At 43.8% G+C, this 20,294-nt stretch overlaps 1 protein-coding gene across 6 annotated transcripts in view; it reads left to right on the plus strand.

Moving 5' to 3' along the window:
- LOC144498647 (protein FAM118A-like) overlaps positions 1–20,294 on the plus strand; it is a 139,555-nt gene that overhangs the window by 18,864 nt on the left and 100,397 nt on the right. For all 6 annotated transcript variants that reach the window (XM_078220090.1, XM_078220088.1, XM_078220092.1 and 3 more), the window contains 3 exons: positions 1,447–1,699; positions 9,273–9,494; positions 16,819–16,947. In XM_078220090.1, the coding sequence (XP_078076216.1) occupies positions 1,447–1,699; positions 9,273–9,494; positions 16,819–16,947 (604 nt within the window). The remainder of the gene's footprint in view (positions 1–1,446; positions 1,700–9,272; positions 9,495–16,818; positions 16,948–20,294) is intronic.

Below are 20,294 nucleotides of genomic sequence, written 5' to 3' on the forward strand. Positions count from 1 at the left end.
TTCCATGGACTAGTCTGTCAGTCAGTGCTCCCACTGATCCATCCTGTACCAATATCTCTGTCCAGCTGCCTGGAAATCGTCGAGTGTCATCTGGAACAACTGAATTTGGTCAATAAATTATCTTTTTTGCCTTTGATGCTGAGATGAAAATCTCACCATTCACCGGACTCTGAAATGTCTTGCTGCACTTTACACTGGAGGCTGTCAGCTCTCTTCCAACTTGTCCTTGTTGGCCACTCCTTTACACTGGAGGCTGTCAGCTCTCTTCCAACTTGTCCTCGTTGGCCACTCTCCCCCCCCCCCCCCGGAAAAAAAACCAGAGATCTATCTGAGTTCGGCCCCTCCTCTGGGGGACGCCAGCGGAACGGTCACTTTAGCCGAGGCTCCAAGTCTGTGGCCAGGAAGGTGCTGCAGGCTCTCGAAGGACTGATGATGGTCGAGAAGGATGGTGGAGGGAGACCAGCGATCGAGGCAGGTTGAGGGTGTGGTCTGCCGAGGGGGGTCTGATCCTGGGGTGGGAGGGTGGGTCAGCAGGGGGTGGGGTGCTCTGCCTCCCGTTGGGGGGATCTGCCTCCAGGGGAGGGGTGTTGGTCTGCTGGGGTGGTTAGCGGGGGGGGGTCTGCCAGGGTGAGGGGGGTGGAGGGATTGCCACTGCTGGGGGACGTGGGCTGGATATCGGGGCACTCTGAGAAGGATGGTGGCCGCAGACTGACTTCACAAGGGCAGAGAGAGCTTTGGAGGTTCCCCTGCAGAATAGAAATCCGCTTCGGATTTTTATTTGGCAGGTCGCTAAAAGCGCGGATCCGGATCGGGCCGCGCGTTGGTAAAGTGGGATTTGGTGGTAGAGTTGGGCGCGCGGTTCATTACATCGATTTAAATGTATGCTAATGCATTTAAATCGTCGGGCCGCCCGATTTGCTCGGATCTGGGTGCAGATTGCGTTAAAGGCCCGACGCCCGAATTTACCGTGATTTTGCGCCCGAAAACGGGCGCAAATTATTGGTAAAATCGGGCCCACTGTGTTTGCAGTTTGGGAAGAACGTGCAAAAAAGACATGTCAAATTAATTAATATTTAAATTCTTCAACAAGAAAAATGAATCCTTTTCCAAAAATAAACAGGATTATTCATTTTTTTTAAAAAAAGCTATTGATTTGAAAATGTATTGTCTACACTGTGATTTCCAGCAAGTCTAGAACAAATTTGGAGGCTTAATGATAGATAAACTGGGAGATTAATGCACTGAGGTTTCCATTTATTATTCATGCTAACAAAAAACTGACACAGTGAGATTGCGGTTATTTTAAGCAGATCAAATTTTTAAAAGGCTCGAATAGCTTCTTGCAGAGGGTGACAGAATATTTATTTCTGTATATTGAGCTTCAGAGAATGACGACCACAAAGAAAGTTGTTTTTAGTCTAACTTTCTTTTTTCCCAATGCTCTAGGAAATTTCTAAAAAGTCTGACCCGAAAAGAACCTTGTGAGTTGCTGTTGGTGATTGGAACAGGAGTGAGTGCTGCTGTTGCTCCAAATATACCTGCACTATGTTCATGGCGAAGTTGTATCGAAGCGGTAATCAATGCAGCTGAAGATCTGGAAGTGCTTCATCCTTCTGACATTATGGAGTTCCGTCATAAAGTAACGGAAGATCGTGACCTTCTTGTGCTTGCCCATGATCTAATCCGGAAAATGTCACCGGTAAAATTAAATATTGTTTTGAGTGGAAAATAAAATGTTCACTTGTTTCAGAGAAATGTCTGTAAGCTTAGATGCACAACTGATATTTACATATTTGATGTTTGAACAGAAGAATAAACCAAAGAGTTGCAATTTGCAGGTGTTTCAAACATTTCAAAAAAGCAGGTAAGCTTTTTGGGATTTCAGTAACTTTTGATTTTGTTTAAGAACTGCTAATCCAAAATTACTAGATGCACTTGAATTTCACTTTGTCCTCCCTTTTCTGTGAATTGTGTGTTGATCACGGGCAAATGGGGAACAAAATAGTTCAGCTAGTTTTGTTATCTGGTATCATGGTTATGCATTTTGGGGTAGCACAACTTCATGTTGTGTGCCTTTGCCCTAAACTCAGAACCATACCTCCTTAGCCACTCCTTTGATCATACAGCCTCTTTTTTGATGCTCAGTGCTGCTCACTATTGTAGAAATATCCTGGAATGCAAAAATTAACCTCGCACCAACACACACACACACACATCCCACTACAGACCCTATTCCTAAACTACCCTTTCCTGCCCCCCTCGCCTTCACCTCCTGCAACAAATGTGAGGTGCTCATAGATTACTTTGTCACTAAGATTCAGACCACCCATTCAGTAGTCTTTGCAACTTGCTTCCTTTCCCCAGCCTACCAAGCTAGACTTCCTTTAAGGCCCTATACTGTCCAAGCCCAGGACTGACATTCTTGCAAAGGCAGAATGCCAACTCTCCAATACTTCCTCCCATTTAACCTCACAACCAACCATCAAACTAATGCTGGGGACTGCCACTGATTTTGCCTCCTCTGTAGATCTCCTCTCCACAAATCTAGTCTCATATGATAAAAGCAAATTACAAATCTATACAAATCAAAGACAAATCTAGTCTCATAGTTCCCCAACCTTGAAGAGCCCCCCCCACCTCCTTCCTTAATCCACAAATAGTCTTTTTCCCCTTCTACTCAACTGATTGCTTTCTATCCCAATTTTATCTTATTTTGCCCCATATATGATTTCTTCCCACTTGCATCTGTGACTCTTCTGATGTCCTCTAGTTAGGAGTTTTCTGGCTCTAACCATCTCATCTTCACCCCAGACATCCAATCAGATACTGAAGCAGTCCATGTTCAAATGCAACAAGATCTGGACAATATCCAGGCTTGGGCTGACGAGTGGCAAGTAACATTCACGCCACACAAATGCCAGGCAATGACATCACCAATAAGAGACACTCTAAACACCGCCCCTTGACATTCAATGGTGTTACCGTCACTGAATCCCCCACTGTCAACATTCTTGGGGTTACCATTGACTAGAAACTCCACTGGACTCACATAAACACGGTGGCTACAAGAGCAGGTCAGATGCTAGCAATACTGCGGCGAGTAACCTAGCTCCTGACTCCCCAAAGCCGATCCACCATCTAGAAGGCACAAGTCAGGAGTGTGATGGAATATTCCCACTTGCCTCGCTGGGTGCAGCTCCAACAATACTCAAGAAGCTTGACACCATCCAGGACAAAGCAGCCCACTTGATTGGCACCACATCTACATGTATTCAATCCCTCCACCACCGACGCCCAATAGCAGCAGTGTGTACTATCTACGAGAAGCACTGCAGCAATTCACCAAAGATCCTTAGCACCTTCCAAACTCACGATCACTTCCATCAAGGAGGACAAGGGCAGCAGATACATGGGAACACCACCAAGTTCCCCTCCAAGCCACTAACTGTCCTTGCTTGGAAATATATCACCATTCCTTTGCAATCGCTGGGTCAAAATCCTGGAATTCTCTCCCTAACGGCATTGTGGATCAACCCACAGAACATGGACTAGAGCGATTCAAGAAGGCAGCTCAACACCACCTTCTCAAGGGCATCTAGGGATGGTCAATAAATGCTGGCCAGCCAGTGACACTCATGTCCCATGAATGAATAAAAAAACCTCTCCATTCCCTACCACAACGATCTGTGGACTCTTTCTCCGCCTCTTCCTTGAACTTAGGTCAAACCTGTTTCCATTCACAACTACCCTCCTTCGCTTGGCTAAGTTCGTTTTCTTATTGAATAACTTGCACTTTAACTATACCCAGTTCTTCCAAATGAAAGATGTTGCAATGGGTACCCACATGAGTCCTAATGTGCCTGCTTTTGGGAATGTGTGGAATATACCTTGTTCTGGTCCTATTCAGCACCTTTCCTTTTTTTGCCTGTACTTTTATCAGTGTCATTTCCTGCTCTCACCCTGAACTGGCAAACTTGCTGCCAATTTTCACCTTTCTCTCACCCTTAAATGGTCAATGTCTGATTCTTCCCCTCCTGGACGTTACCTGCCTCCATTTCTGGGCATTGGCTATCAACCAATATTTATTATAAAGCCTATTGACTCCCACAGCTATCTCAAATACGTTTCCCCATATTATGGTTCCCGTGAGGACTCTGTTCCATTCTCTCTGTTTCTCCATCTCTAACACATTTGTTCAGAAGGTGCAACTTTCCATGCCAATGCCTCTGATGTGTCTTCCTTTTCATCAACCGATGATTGCCATCGGAATTCTCCTACCTTGCCCATGGCTTGGATTCTCCAGTCTCGCTGCTGTGAATGGAGATTTGGCTGAGTGCGAAATTCTCTGGCCTCACTGGCAGCGGTGGCGGGTGTCCTTTGTACCCTGCTAGCCTCTAAACTCAAAGATCTTTCTCCACCATTTTTGTCACCTCCAGCTTGATTGCATCACCAAATACATCTTCCTTCCCCCTTTCAGCATTTCAAATGGATCCTGGTCCAGCCCTCATCACCCTAACACCCCTCTTCCCTTCCTAGTACTCGATACATGCAAGCATGGGAAAGGTACCATCTGTCCTTTTATCTCTTTCTCCTTGCTATCCACAGCTCCAGACATTCCTTCCAGGTGAAACACAATTATGTGCATTTCATTCAATTAGATATACTGTATTTCCTGCTCGCAATGCAGCTTGCTGTATAATGGGGAGACCAAACACAGATTGTGTTGCTGCTTTGTGGAATATCTCCTTTCAGTCCACGGCATGATCCCAAACTTCTAGTTGTCTGGCATTCTTAACTTTCCACTTTGAAGCTGACCTCTGTTCTTTGTCTCTTGCAGTGTTCCAGTGAAGCTCAACATAAGCTTGAGAAACAGCACCTCAACTTTCAGTTTGGCATTCTACAGCCTTTGGGACAGAGTTCAACAATTTTAGACTGTATTCTGCATCCCCATTTTGTTTCTCTTTGCAGGTTTCGGACTTGCTTTCGTTTTCACCTTGCTTTTGCTTTCAGACAGGAGTTGTTCATCATTCTATCATTTAAAAAGGTAAAGGTAAAGCTGCCATAGTTCCAGATGACCATAGGTTAAATCACCACAAGTCAGCCTGAGAGTCACCACACCTTGGGCAAGGTTGAGAAAGCATGAATGAACTCAGCTGGTACGGGAATTAAACCCATGCTGTTGGCATTGCTCTGCATCACAAACCAGCTGCCTAGCTAACTAAGCTAAACCAACCCCCAGGAAACAACAACAAAGGACTCATTTGAAATTACACCACCTCTGGAGACATCTTTTGTTTCTTTACTTGTCCTATTCTGATTTCCTTTGGTCCTGCACTAGCAGCTCACTTGTCATTTACTATCTCCTGTCTTTCGCCCTATCACAGATCTTCCCTTTTTGGTTTCTTTCCACCTTTCCCTCTTTCACTTGCTTAAGACCAATTACATTTTTGATTTTTCTCAGTTTTGATGGAAGATCACCAAATCAAAGCTTAAGCTGTTTCTCCAAAGATGCTACGTGATCTGGATGTACTTCCAGCATTTTTTGTTTTTATTTGCATCTTTGCCTAGTTTCTCCCCTATCCCTCCTCTGGGCTTATCCAGTGCACGACTCCTCCTGCCTGCTCCCTTTGACCCTCTTCCCACCATATTTCTGCCGAGTTCCCTTCCTGCCCCATGTTTGCTGACATTGTTGTTCATCATAGTTACTGTCTGTTTTGCTTCAATTTAATTTTATAGCTCTGTCCTTAAAAATTCACCTTGATACTTGATCACTGTTCTGGCATGCTCTCTTGGCTTCCCATACCCCCCAATCCTAAGGTGCACTGCTCTCTTGGCCCCCCCAGCTCTCCCACTCTGGTATGCGCTTTTGGCCTTTCTTGCCCTGCTCTGGTGTGCACTCTTGACCCTCCCCCCTACCCTCTCCTCTGCTCTGCTACACATAGTTGGCCCCAACTCTGCTGCTCTCTCTTGTCTCTTTACACCTTTGCCATGTGTTCTATATCTCCCATTGCAAGAGGAAAACATTTTTTCAAAGAAGCGTAGTAAAAAATGGTGGGAAGTAACAAAAATGCATTCTGATATAATATCTTGCATGAGTTACCAGTCAACTTCCCATGACATTGTGCTTAAATCAATTAGAAAATTATGCTATCAGGACACAATGGATTTTTGATCTATCATTATTCTTTATAGCAAACTGTTAAAACTTCTGGATATCATGTTGAATGATATTCTGAGCAATTAGATAAAATACAAGAGTCAAATGAAAACAAGTGATTGGCAGTTACTGTTTACCACTGAATAAGTGTGGCATGCACATGGGTGCTAAAAACTATTTATTGTTGATAAATGAATATTGCTGCACAGTGTGGATCAGTGGTGGTGACCCAAGCAGCATGCAGTAGTTAATCAAAAGTTACCTGTATCATCACTTTATATGGCACTGAAACCAATGGTGAGTATCTGGTTTTTAAAACAATGCAGTTAAGTAAAACAAGTTATCACAAAGTTTGGAAACACTTCATATCCCATGTTAATGTTTTGAAAACTAGTTCAGAACAGCTTTCATTAATGGAAAAGAAATGAAAAGTAAGTAGAGTCCTTGATCATGTTATTGCCTCTCAAATCTGTTCCTGTCTTTCCCAGAACTTCGTGTTTGAATCCCTCCCATCAGATTTCTCCTTCTACCATAGTACTGAAACAGGCCTCACCAAAGTCACAAATGACATCTTATGTAGCTAACATAGGTAAACTTTCCATCCTGGTTCTTCTCCACCTGCCTCTGACATAGTTGACGACACCAGCCTCCTCCAATGTCTCTTTAGTCTCATCCAGCTGGGTAGGACTTCTTTCACCTAGTTTCACTCTTAGCTATCTAATTGTAGTGAGAGAATCACTTCGAATGACTTTTCCTGCTTCTGTATTGTTACCTCTAATGTCCCTTGAGGATCTATCCTTGCCCTCAATGATGTGAATGTGAGAGGTATGATCAGTACGTTCGCGCCTGTGTTCTTGCCTCTTGTGATCCTACTGACCCTGGATTGCTGGCATGGACACGAGGCTGATTATAATAAAATTTGAATATGATTAGTGAGCCTGAGAATGCCAAGATCGAGGCCTGAAGGGGAAGGGTAGGGGGGGTGGGGTAGTGGTGGAGCTGTGCACACTACAACCGGGGATCAGTCGGGGGTGGGGTGGGTGGAAACGTGGGCGGCAATCGACTGGAGGTGGTGGGGAAAGGGGGAGGCGATCGTCAAGAGGAGTTGCGGTTATTGGGGCAGCGATCAGATGGTGGAGGGGGCTGACAGTGGAGGCCAGCAATCGGTGGGGTGGAGGTGTAATCCAGCGATCAGGGAGGAAGTGAATGTCTGGGGTGGGGGGTGCAGAGTGAGATCCCCCAGTGTGTACTGTCTGCACTTGCACAGCACACTGAGAGATCGATGCATGTACAGTGGCGCCTTCTGGTTTTGAGCATCAGGCTTTCCACTGAGAATAGACTCTGTCCACTCCCTCTACTGGTGTCAATCACACTTCGCCTCTCTTTTTCCACTAACTGCCATAAGATTCCGCCTGAGAGCTCACTGAAAAAATGGGTGCATTTCTCTTCCTTTTTCACACTCATTTGGCACTTAGAATTCCTTTGGTAAGATCCCTTCCTCTCCCATGACTCCGTGTCATCAATCAGAGAAACATTAGTTTTCACGGATATTCTGGTACTACCCAGCTTTACCTCATCACTGAAACTCTTCTGTTACCCAGGCCCCAGACTCTGGAATGCCTTCCTTTTAAGCACTCCTTAAAGCTCACCTCTGACCAATCTTGTGGCCATCTGACCTCATTCTCCTTATGTGGCTCGGTGTCATAACTTTGTTTATAATGCCCCTATGAAGAGTCGTGGGATGTTAATCAAGGCTTTGGAGAGGGTACAGAAAAGATTTACCAGGATGTTGCCTGGTATGGAGGGCATTAGCTATGAGGAGAGGTTGGAGAAACTTGGTTTGTTCTCACTGGAGCGACGGAGGTTGAGGGGAGACCTGATAGAAGTCTACAAGATTATGAGAGGCATGGACAGAGTGGATAGTCAGAAGCTTTTTCCCAGGGTGGAAGAGTCAATTGCTAGGGGGCATAGGTTTAAGGTGCGAGGGGCAAGTTTTAAAAGAGATGTAAGGGGCAGATTTTTTACACAGAGAGTGGTGGGTGCCTGGAACTCGTTGCTGGGGGAGGTAGTGGAAGCGGATACGGTAGTGACTTTTAAGGGGCATCTTGACAAGTACATGAATGAGATGGGAATAGAGGGATATGGTTCCTGGAAGCGTAGGGGGTTTTAGTTAAGACGGGCAGCATGGTCGGTGCAGGTTTGGAGGGCCGAAGGGCCTGTTCCTGTGCTGTAATTTTCTTTGTTCTTTGTTCTTTGTTTCATTACATAAAAGGTGCTATGTAAATATAAGCTGTTATAAAGGTTATTTTTGTTATTGAGCCGTTAAGGCAAAATTAAGTGTTCTAAATCTTATCTCACCTTTGGGATTGCATGAGGTGTTGGGGATGAAGGTGATTGGTTTACAAATATTTTTTAAAAATTAAAGAAAGTATTTTGATTTGTGCAAGCTGCAAGAAAAAATATAAGGATAAGTAAAGATCGCTATGAGGACTGCTGCTAATGGAATGCATGATAAATCAAAGACAGCAAGTAAGGATTTTAGAGTCAGTTCATGTTTGATAAGTTTCTTTTGAAGAGTTGGCTGAAGTAGAGAACACATTAAAAGTAATATATATGGATTTTGAGAAATTGTGAGAAATGGTACCACAAGGAAACATTTTAGTAAAATTCAAGCACTTAGTGGAAAAGGAAATGTAATAGGATGGAAAGTTGTTCACTGACAGAAAATACAATAGGGATTCAGATTGACAAAGGGTTGGAAGTGCTGCATCCCTTATCAGTGCTGGATTTGGTTTTGTTCTTTATATATGTGTAGACCATTTGAACTTGGGTATAGGGAATGCAATATTGAAATTTGGTGATGATGCTAAACAAAACAAGATGTTTAGCAATCAAACAAAATACATGTTTACGTTAATGTTAACTGACTTTCTGTATTTATTGGCTTTTCAGTTGCACAATAATTTGTTTCTGTATGTTATGTAAAATTAGATGGCCAAGTGTCTGTGAATTTTGCCTCAGACAAAATAAGCAACTACTTGTCATTTGTGAGCATTGATGTGATGTATTTTGACTCAGTCTCCTGCAGTGTTAATTTTTTCTATTTCCTTTATAGCGCACTGGAGATACAAAGCCAAATTTCTTCCAGGATTGTCTGATGGAAGTGTTTGATAATCTTAACTGTCACATTCAGAATCCCATGCTTTTGGATGCTATTCTCCAACTTATGGATCGGGGAACAATGGTTCTCACCACAAACTATGATAACCTCCTTGAGATCTTTGGTCAACAGCAAGGCAAACCGATGGAATCTGTAGATTTGAAATCCAAGGACAAGGTTTGTAAAATTAAATTGATGGGATTCTCTTTACTCGCCACAAAAATATCTCTTTAAATGTATCTAGCAGTGGGAGCTATAGGAAGTGACCTAAAATATGTTGCAAGATTCTGAAAGATTTTTTTCAAAACATAATGATATAACAGTGTGAAAAGTTTTGGAAAGAGAATCTCAGCATACATAACCATGATGTCTTCGGTACTCTGACTGTAATGTGGAAGATGGATGCTTCGTAGGCATGCACAATAAATTAACTACAAGGGATCCTTTGGTTTACTATGTGGCTGGTGAGATAGAAAAATAAAGAACTTGGGTGTGAGGGAGAGGAATGGATGTGGGGATTGTAATGTGAGGTTAATCTGCATCTGTTGATTGAAAAGCACGCAGCACATCAACTTTGTGCTGTCTGCTCATCAGGTTTTAGTGTGCAGCTAATGTGAACTGTGCTGTTCATTGGCTACATGCATTAGCTGGGGAGCCAAAATCATACTTACGGGAACCACTTACAGCTCATCTGCACCTCTTAAAAGGAAAATGCATTGCAGCTGCAGTGAGTGCTGAGAATTGCATAGGACATGAATTTATCCTGGTCAAAGCTGAGGAATGGCAGACGTGGGAGAGCAAGTTTTTGGACTTTGTATTGGTAGTCTTGTTGAAGAAGGTGGCAAGGAGGCGATATGCCCTGCATGATGAATGGGTGAGGAGATATTTTAATGTTGTTTTGTGCCGGAGCTCCTGTAGGGTTGCTTCATTTTGGAGTGGCTTCTCCTGCTTCTTGACCTCTGTTTCTCCAGCTTGTGGCTTACCTCTGCACTCAAAGCTGCTCTTCTTGCCTTTCACCATCATTTCGTGAGCCATTGCTCACAACAAGGATTTGGGAGAGGGAAGAGTCATTGGGCGGGTAGGGGAGCAGGAGAGGCAGCAAGCCAGAGGTAAGTAGAAAGTCATGATATTTCTTTCATATTTAAAACATATAATGTTTTGATTTTTTTCTCCTGATGAGAAAAGACCCACAAAACCTAACTACAGCTTTTACATTGGTTAAACTGGGAAAATCTGATATGCTTAACATTGATTCATTAAAAGTAGTTGTACTTTTCAGAAATGCCACTGTGACAAGTGAGAACTTACTGTAACAGGAGTCAACCCCAGGTCTTGGATGCAATTCAGTGACCCAAGAGCAATGAATGCATCCATCTTCAAATGCCATGTCTGACCAACTATACCACTAGCCTCAGACATAATTCACCACATCCCCAACACTCACCTACCAACAATCTCTATCAATCAGGTTTCACACCTAACATTCATAGCTTCGCTTTATGCTCTCACACAGAGAACGGCTACAAGCCTCACATCCACATCTTGTAGCTTGAGGACACTGACAGCTGTTCAACCATAATAGCTGCATCACTCAAATAGATTGCATGACAGTCACTGATATGCTCCCTTCTCTCTTGCAAGACAAGATGATGCATATCCAGAGGCAGCATGAGTTAACCAGGGGACAATCATGCCTCCATGTCCTAATTTCCATGTAGGAGATCATATTGGCTATTATTGGAATAGCCATTGCTGAAGTTGTGCCCCCAGTGGGGCTGGATTCATTTATTCTCGTACCTAATTATTTTCACAACCTCAACAATGGCCCATCAACGCCTCTACTTTCTCAGGAGGCTAAGGAAATTCGCCACGTCCACTACGCCTCTCCAATTTTTACAGATGCTCCCTAGAAAGCATCCTTTCCGTATGTAACACAGCTTGGTATGGCTCCTGCTCTGACCAAGACCACAAGAAACTACAAAGGGTTGTGAACATAGCCCAGTCCATCATGCAAATCAGCCTCCCACCCACTGCCTCGGGAAGCAGCCAGCATAATCAAGAACCCCACACACCCCCGACATACTCTCTCTTTGACCACCTTCTGCTGGGAAAAAGATGCAAAAGTCTGAGAACATGTACCAACCAACTCAAGAACAGCTTCTTTCCTGCTGCCATCAGACTTTTGAATTGACTTATCATTTTTAAGCTGATCTTTCTCTTCACCCTATCTGTAACTGCAACACTATATTCTGCACCCCCTCATTTCCTTCTCCCCTATGTACTCTATGAATGGTATGTTTTGTCTGTATAGCTCACAAGAAACAATACTTTTCACTATCCCAATACATGTGACAATAATAAATCAAATCAATTTAGATTCACAGCTGATCGATGTGTATTTGGTAGTGAGGACAGCTGCCTCATGATGGCAAGTTTGTGCAGTGTGCTGCAAGCCATCTATTTTCACATCCACCCTGTTGAGTAATGCAGGACTCCTTCCAAGCAATCCAGACTGTGAAATTGTTGTTTCAGCATCTCAATGGTCTGCTCCATCACATTATGTAAGGCAGGATGGTCTTCATTGTATGCGTGCTGTCCACATCTGTTTGCACAGCAGAGTTATAATTCATTTTGCCAGCAGATAGCCCTTGTCACCAAGTGGCACCCATTGGTTGCCATGGTGGTTCATCGGCATGTGGCACAATGGACTAACACAAAATGAAGTCATGACTGCAGTCTGGATACCAGCTATTGACTTGCATGAGTTGCTACTGATGGTCACACCAACTGGACATTGAGGGAGTGGAATCTCTTTCAGTTCTGATGTACAGTAGAGTGCATGCATAATGTGCATGGTATCAAGAACACCCTGCACATTGGCGAAGCCTGCGATCTTAGCATTGGCTTGTGCTTGTTCTGCCTGCTGGTCTGTGGTGAGAGACAATGAAATGTGATTCACTCTTTTTCAAAAGAGCATCTCCGTGACCTTCATTATGCAGCAGCAAAATATCTCCAGTTCCAGACTAGAAGGATCCAGACACAATAATTCATTGCCACAGTCAAATTTGCAGCCAACAGTTCTTGTTCTGTTCTGAGATTGAGGCTGTGTCTGCAGCAGGTGGCAGATTTCAGTTTGAGCAGATTATTTTCCATACTGTTCCTCGCTGAGGTTCTGGGTGGATAGTTGCCCCCTGAACATTTGGCAGCTATCGCTTCCTTCTGCTCCTCACATTCTTTATTCCTACTGTGGCTTGTGCTGTTCTGTGTAGTCTTTGCTTACACTGTATTCCAAGGGGAGTGGCAGCACTTGATGTGCAGAAACCTTGAAGTCAGGAAAAAGTCCTTCAGTGGCACAGTGCTATTGTTGCTTGACTAGTATCCCAGAGACCCAGGGTAATACTCTGGGCACCTGGGTTCGAACCCTATCACAGCAGATGGGGGAACTAAACTCAATAAAATATTGTGAATTAATCGTCTAACAATGAACATGAAATTGTCATAAAAATGCATCTGGTTTACTAAATGTCCTTTTAGGGAAGGCAACCTGCTGGTCTTATCTGGTCTAACCTACATGTGACTCCAGACTTTCAGCAATGTTGTTAACTCTTAAAATGCCTTTTTGAATGGCCTAGCAAGCTATTCAGTTATACTCAGCCACTACAACTGGAACAAAAAGGAATGAAATCAGATGGACCACCCAGCACTGACCTAGACACCAAACTGAGCCCTGTCCTCCTTACTAACATCTGGAGGCTTGTGCCAAAATTGGGAGAGTTGTCTCACAGACTAGTCAAGTAACAGCCTGACATAGTCATACTCACGGAATCATACCATACAGATAATGTCCCAGACACCACCATCACCATTTCTGAGCATGTCCTGTGTCACCAACAGTGCAGATCAGTAAAGGGGCGGCACAGTGCTATACAGTTGGGAGGGAGTTGCCCTGGGAGTCCTGAAGGTCGACTTTGGATTCCATGAAGTCTTATGGCGTCAGGTCAGAGATGAACAAAGAAATCTCCTGCTGATTACCATGTACCATCTCCCCTCAGCTGATGAGTCAGTACTCCTCCATGTTAAACACCACTTGGAGAAAGCAGTGGGGGTGGCAAGGGTGCAGAGTGTACTGTGGGTGGGTGACTTCAATGTTCATCACCAAGAGTGGCTCGGTAGTACCACCACAGAATGAGATGGCTGGGACCTGAAGGACATAGCTGCTAGAGTGGGACTGCGGTCGGTGTTGAGGGAACCAACAAGAGAGAAAAGCATACTTGACTTCATCCTCACCAACCTGTCTGCCGCAGATGCTTCTGCCCATGACGATATCGGTAGGAGTGACCACCTCACAGTCCTTATGAAGACAAGTCCTGTCTTCACAATGAAGATACCCTCATCGTGTTGCGTGGCCCTTACCATTGTACTAAATAGGATATACTTCAACATGTCTATTAGCTCAAGACTCGGCATCCATGCAAAGTGGCAGAGTGGTTAGCACTGCTGTCTCACAGCGTCAAGGACCTGGGTTCGATTCCCGGCTAGGGTCAGTGTCTGTGTGGAGTCTGCATGTTCTCCCCAGGTCTGCGTGGGTTTCCTCCGGGTGCTCCGGTTTCCCCTCTCAGTCTGAAAGTCGTGTTGGTTAGGTGCATTGGCCATGCTAAATCCTCCCTCCGTGTACCCGAACAGATGCCAGAGTGTGGCAACTAGGGGATTTTCAAAGTAACTTCATTGCAGTGTTGGTGTAAGCCAACTTGTGACATTAATAAATAAACTTGAGGCAGCTATCATCAACAGCAGAATTGTACTCAACTACAATCTGTAACCTAATGGCCCGGCATATCCCCCATTCTACTATTCCCACCAAGCCTGAGGATCAACCCTCGTTCAACATAGAGTGGAGAAGGGCATGCCAGGAATAACATCAGGCATACCTAAAAATTAGGTTCCAACCTGGTGACACTACTAAGCCAGAACTATTGTGTGTCAAACAGAATAAGCAGCAAGTAATAGAAAGCTAAGCAATCCCACAAGCAATGGATCAGATCTAGGCTCTGCAGTCCTGCCAGATCCAGCCTTGAATGATGGTGGATAATTAAACAACTCACTGGAGGACGAGGCTCCACAAATATCACCATCCTCAATGATGGAGGAGTCCAGCACACCAGTGCAAATGATAAGGCTGAAACATTCGCAACAATCTCCTGCCAAAAATACCAAGTAGATGATCCATCTTGGCCTCCATCAGAGGTACCCCGCCAATTCGATTCACTTCATGTGATATCAAGAAACGGCTGAAAGCATTAGATACTGCAAAGTCTATGGGCCCTGATAATATTCCAGCAACAGGACTGAAGACTTGTGCTTCAGAACTTGCCACGCTCCTAGCAAAGCTATTCCAGTACATCAACAACACAGGCAACTACCTGGCAATGTGGAAAATATATAAGAAAAGGGACAAATCCAATCTGACCAATTACTGCCCCATCAGTCTATTCTCGGTCGTCAGTAAAGTGATGGAAGTGGTCATCAACAGCGTTATCAAGTGGCACTTGCACAGCAATAACTTGCTCACGGACGCCCAGTTTGGGTTCCACCAGGGTTACTCCTGACCTTATTACAGTCTTGGTTCAAATATGGACTAAAGAGCTGAATGCTAGGGGTGAGGTGAGAGTATGGTATCAAGGAGTTCTAGTAAAACTGGAGTTAGTGGGAATCAAGTGGCAAAAGCTCTGCTGGTTGAAGTCATATCTGGCACAAAGGAAGATGATTGTGCTGATTGGAGGTTAGTCATCTCAGCTGCAGGAGTTCCTCAGGGTAGTATCCTAGGACCAACCATCTTCAGGTGCTTCATCAGTGAGCTTCCTTCCATCATAAGGTCAGAAATAGGGATTTTTGCTGAATACTGCATAATGCTCTGTATCATTCGGGACAACTCATACTGAAGCAGTCCATGTCCAAATGAGCCAAGATCTGGTCAATATTCAGGCTTGGGCTGACAAGTGGCAAGTAACATTGGCATCATACAAGTGCCAGGTAATGACCATCTCCAACAAGAGAGGATCTAACCATCACCTCTTGACATTGAATGGTATTACCATTACTGAATTCCCCCACAATCAACATCCTGCCAGTTACCATTGACCAGAAACTGAACTGGACTAGCCATATAAATATTGTGGCTACTAGAGTGGGTCAGAGGCTAGAAATCCTGTGGTGAATAACTCACCTCCTGACTCTCCAAAGTCTGTCCAACATCCACAAGGCACAAGTCAGGAGTGTAATGGAATATTTTGACAAAAGGTCGTCTGGACTCGAAACGTCAGTTCTTTTCTCTCCTTACAGATGCTGCCAGACCTGCTGAGATTTTCCAGCGTTTTCTCTTATGGAATATTTTATACTTGCTGGATGAGTGCAGCTCCTACATCACTCGAAGCATCACCATTCAGGACAAAGCTGCCCACTTGATGCTACCCCTTCCACAAACGTTCAATCACTCCACCATTGACGGACAGTGGCAACTGTGTGTACCATCCACAAGATGCACTTCAGGAACTCACCGAGGTTCCTTAGGCAGCATCTTTCAAAGCTACAACCACTACCATCTAGAAGGACAACAGCAGCAGATCTGGGAACACCACAAATGGAGGTATTCCTCCAAGGCACTCATCATGCTGACTTGGAAATATATCGCCATTCCTTCACTGTAGCTCGGTCAAAATCCTGGAACTCCTTCCTTAACAGCACTGTGGGTGTATCTACACATCAGGGACTGCAGCAGTTAAGAAGGCAGCTTGCCACCACCTTTTCAAGTGCAACAAGGGGTGGGCAGTAAATGCTGGTCCAGCCAGTGATGCGCACATTCCATAAATGAGTTTTAAAAATGGATTTAACAAAACGTTCTTAGCACCTGCCATATCACACTTTTTACTTTTACAACTTGAAGACTGTGGAAACAAAACATTTATAAAATTGTAGCAACAACCAAAAGCAATCATTCTTCCTTAAGTGATGCCTAAGGAAGAAACCAATAACTAACCTAAGTAGTCGATCCAGTATTGATGTGGAGTCCTTCTGCTGCTCAAGGTGTGTTCAGCTATGTGACTTTGAAAATACATTAGCTGGATCACTAAGCTTCAAAATGGCCCGTTTTGGGGTCACATCAATACCGCAAACTATTTGCATTCTTGATCTACTTGCTCTGCATACATCTGGTGGACATTAGCTGCACACGTTCTAATGTCTTTCCTAAACTGGCGCCTGTCATGCTTTGAGGCAGAAAAGTACGTTTCTAGCAGGCACCACTTTGGTCCTTCATACTTAGTGCTCAAACAGTGAGCATAACAAATCCCAGGTTTGCACCCTTGTGTTATACAGCATTTTATATCCTTGAGATTTTCTCAATTGCTTTACAACATTAAAATTGTCAGTTATGAAGGAAAATGTAGTCATAACTGTGCATAATTTTCTCATTGATTTAATTTGCAGATTCTTTGTGCTTTTGTAGGTGGTTCAATGGGCCAGAGGTCTACAAAAATACAGTGTCCTTCATATACATGGATTATTCACAGATCCCTGTGGTCTGGTGCTGGACCCATCAGGATACAAGGATGTCATGCATGATCAAGATTTAATGGTAGGCATTGATTTAACTTTTAAATTGACACTTTACTGAAAATGTTTTCAAAGAATTATAAATGAATAATGAAATAACATTTATAAACAAGTGTTAATATTGTCAAAATAAAAGCAAGCAATAGTCAGGCTTGCCTCCAGAAATGGGTACGTCATACTTGGCAACAATCTCAGTTTTATTACTTTGATAAATATGGATGGGAAGGGGATATATGTAATATGCCTTATTTGCAATTAGCTTAATAACTATTCAATTAACGATCCTTTTCAACATATTTTCTGTTGATAGTTTTCTTAATACCAATGCAACAGAAGCTAATTTAATTTTTAAAAATCCTTTGCCATATTTGGATTAGCAGAGTCCAGAACTAATAACCAACCTAATAACAGCAGTTTACTTTTAGGAATATATAGAATTCTCAATCCTCCACCTGTCAACCTGGATGATGGATAATTTCATTTCTTAGATCGCTTTTATTGGCTAAATTGATGCTTCAGGAATGATACACACAATTAAAAATGAGGACAAAATACATAATTTTTAATAGATTATTGCAATATCCCAACAGGTTAGACTGTTCTTCCTTGGTATCTAGTTTAGATTTAGCATTTTTTTAAAAATTTGCATGAGATGAATGTGACAGACAAAGCCAGCATTTTATTGTTCTGTCACTAATTGTCCTCGAGAAGGTGGTGGTGAGCCGTCGTCTTGAACTGCTGGGTTCATGTGGTATAGGTACACACGCAATACTATTTGGAAGGAATTTGAGGATTTTGATCCAGCATCTGAAGGAAATCGAAGCAGTTCCATGTCAGGGTGGTATGTGATTTGCTGGGGAACTCCCACTTGCCTGCTGACCTTCTTTGACATGGTAGAGGTCACAAGTTTTGACAGTGCTTTTGTGAGTTGCTATGTTGTATCGTATAGATGCCCACGCTATTGTTGCCACTGCTGACTGTTTTGTTAGCATCACTGTGGGTCACAAATGAGCTTGTCCATGGTTAGGATTTACATACATGACTGAAGGCAAGGTTGTAAACTCGAGCAAGTTTGTCAAGCATGACTTTCTCTTCATAAAACCATGCTGACAATGGTGGATTGAGCTTAAACAAAACCAGAAAATGCTGGAAAATCTCAGCAGGTCTCATCGCATCTGTGAGGAGGGAATAGAGCCAACATTGAGTCAAGATGACCCTTTGTCAGAGCCAAGAACAAAGAGAATCAACAGATATTTATACTAATGAGGGTTCGGGATGGTTGGGGGAGGGGTGGATGGCGGGTGGTGGAATGGGACAAAGGGAATGTAAGTGAGGATATAGAAGGTTGAAAAGGTGCTGAAAGTGCCCATTAAGTGATCAGAATGTGTAAATGGCAGACCAAAGGTAAAGGCGGTTAAGGGACTGCCTAAATATTATGATAGTTTCCCTGAAAGGGGAGGGGGCAGGAAGGAGAGCTCCATTCCAGTTCTCATTCTTGCCCCCGCCCCTTTTTTTCAGGGCAACTGCCATAATCCCCAGGGAACCCCTTAACCATCTGTATCTCTGTTCTGCCATTCATGCATTCTAACCATTTAATGGACACTTTTAGCACCTTCGCAGCCTTCTATATCCTCATTTGCATTCCCTTAGGCCCATTCCATCCCCCTCCTCCCCGCCCCCCCCCCCCCCCCCCCAACCCTCATAGTATAAATCTCTGCTGATTCTCTTTTTTTCTAAGCTCTGACGAAGGGTCATCTAGATTCAAAACATTGGCTCTATTCTCTCCTCACAGATGCTATCAGACCTGCTGAGATTTGCCAGTGTTTTCTGTTTTTGCTTCAGATTCCGGCATCAACAAAGTTTAAAGTTTATTTATTAGTCACAAGTAAGGCTTACATTAACACTGCAATGAAGTTACTGTGAAATTCCCCTAGTCGCCACTCTCCAGCGCCTGTTCGGGTCAATGCACTTAACCAGCACGTCTTTCGGACTGTGGGAGGAAATCGGAGCACCCAAAGGAAACCCATGCAGACACGGGGAGAATGTGCAAGCTCCACACAGTGACCTAAGCTGGGAATTGAACCCGGGTCCCTGGCACTGTAAGGCAGCAGTGCTAGCCACTGTGCCGCCAGTATTTTGCTTTTATGCTAGTGGATTGAGCTTTGTCTTTCCAAATGTTCAGTCTTCTTAATGATTGATTCCAATAACTTCCCCACCATAGAGGTCAAGCTAACTGGCTTTTGATTTGATTTGATTTATTATTGTCACATATATTAGTATACAGTGAAAAGTATTGTTTCTTGCACGCTATACAGACAAAGCACCCCATTCATACAGAAGGAAACAAGAGATTGCAGAATGTAGTATTACAGTCATAGCTAGGGTGTAGAGAAAGTTCAACTTAATGCGAGGTAGGTCTATTCAAAAGTCTGACGGCAGCAGGGAAGAAGCTGTTAATGAGTTGGTTGGTATGTGACCTCAGACTTTTGTATCTTTTTCCTGATGGAAGAAGGTGGAAGAGAGAATGTCTGGGGTGCGTGGCGTCCTTAATTATGCTGGCTGCTTTTCTGAGGCAGTGGGAACTGTAAACAGAGTCAATGGATGAGAGGCTGGTTTACGTGATGGATTGGGCTACATTCACGACCTTTTGTAGTTTCTTGCGGTCTTGGGCAGAGCAGGAGCTATACAATGCTGTGATACAACCAGAAAGAATGCTCTCTATGGTGCATCTGTAAAAGTTGGTGAGAGTTGTCGCTGACATGCCAAATTTCCTTAATCTTCTGAGAAAGTAGAAGCATTGGTGGGCTTTCTTAACTATAGTATCGGCATGGGGGGGGGACCAGGACAGGTTGTTGATGATCTGGACACCTAAAAACTTGAAGCTTTTGATCGTTTCTATTTCGTCCCCATTGATGTAGACAGGGGCATGTTTCCACTACCCTTCCTGAAGTCGATGACAATCTCCTTCATTTTGTTGACATTGAGGGAGAGATTATTGTCGTCACACCAGTTCACCAGATTCTCTATCTCATTCCTGTACTCTGTCTCATCATTGTTTGAGATCCAACCCACTATGGTGATGTCATCAGCAAACTTGAAAATCGAATTGGAGGGCAATTTGGCCACGCAGTCATAGGTGTATAAGGAGTATAGTAGGGGGCTGAGAACACAGTCTTGTGGAGCACCAGTGTTGAGGATGATCGTGGAGGGAGATGTTGTTGCCTATCCTTACTGATTGTGGTCTGTGAGTTAGGAAGTTCAAGATCCAGTCACAGAGGGAGGAGCTGAGGCCTAGGCCCCGGAGTATGGAGATGGGTTTCGTAGGAATAATGGTGTTGAAGTCTGAGCTGTAGTCAATAAAAGGAGCCT

Source organism: Mustelus asterias, chromosome 9 (assembly GCF_964213995.1).
Source record: "Mustelus asterias chromosome 9, sMusAst1.hap1.1, whole genome shotgun sequence".
NCBI classification, from domain to species: Eukaryota; Metazoa; Chordata; class Chondrichthyes; order Carcharhiniformes; family Triakidae; genus Mustelus; species Mustelus asterias.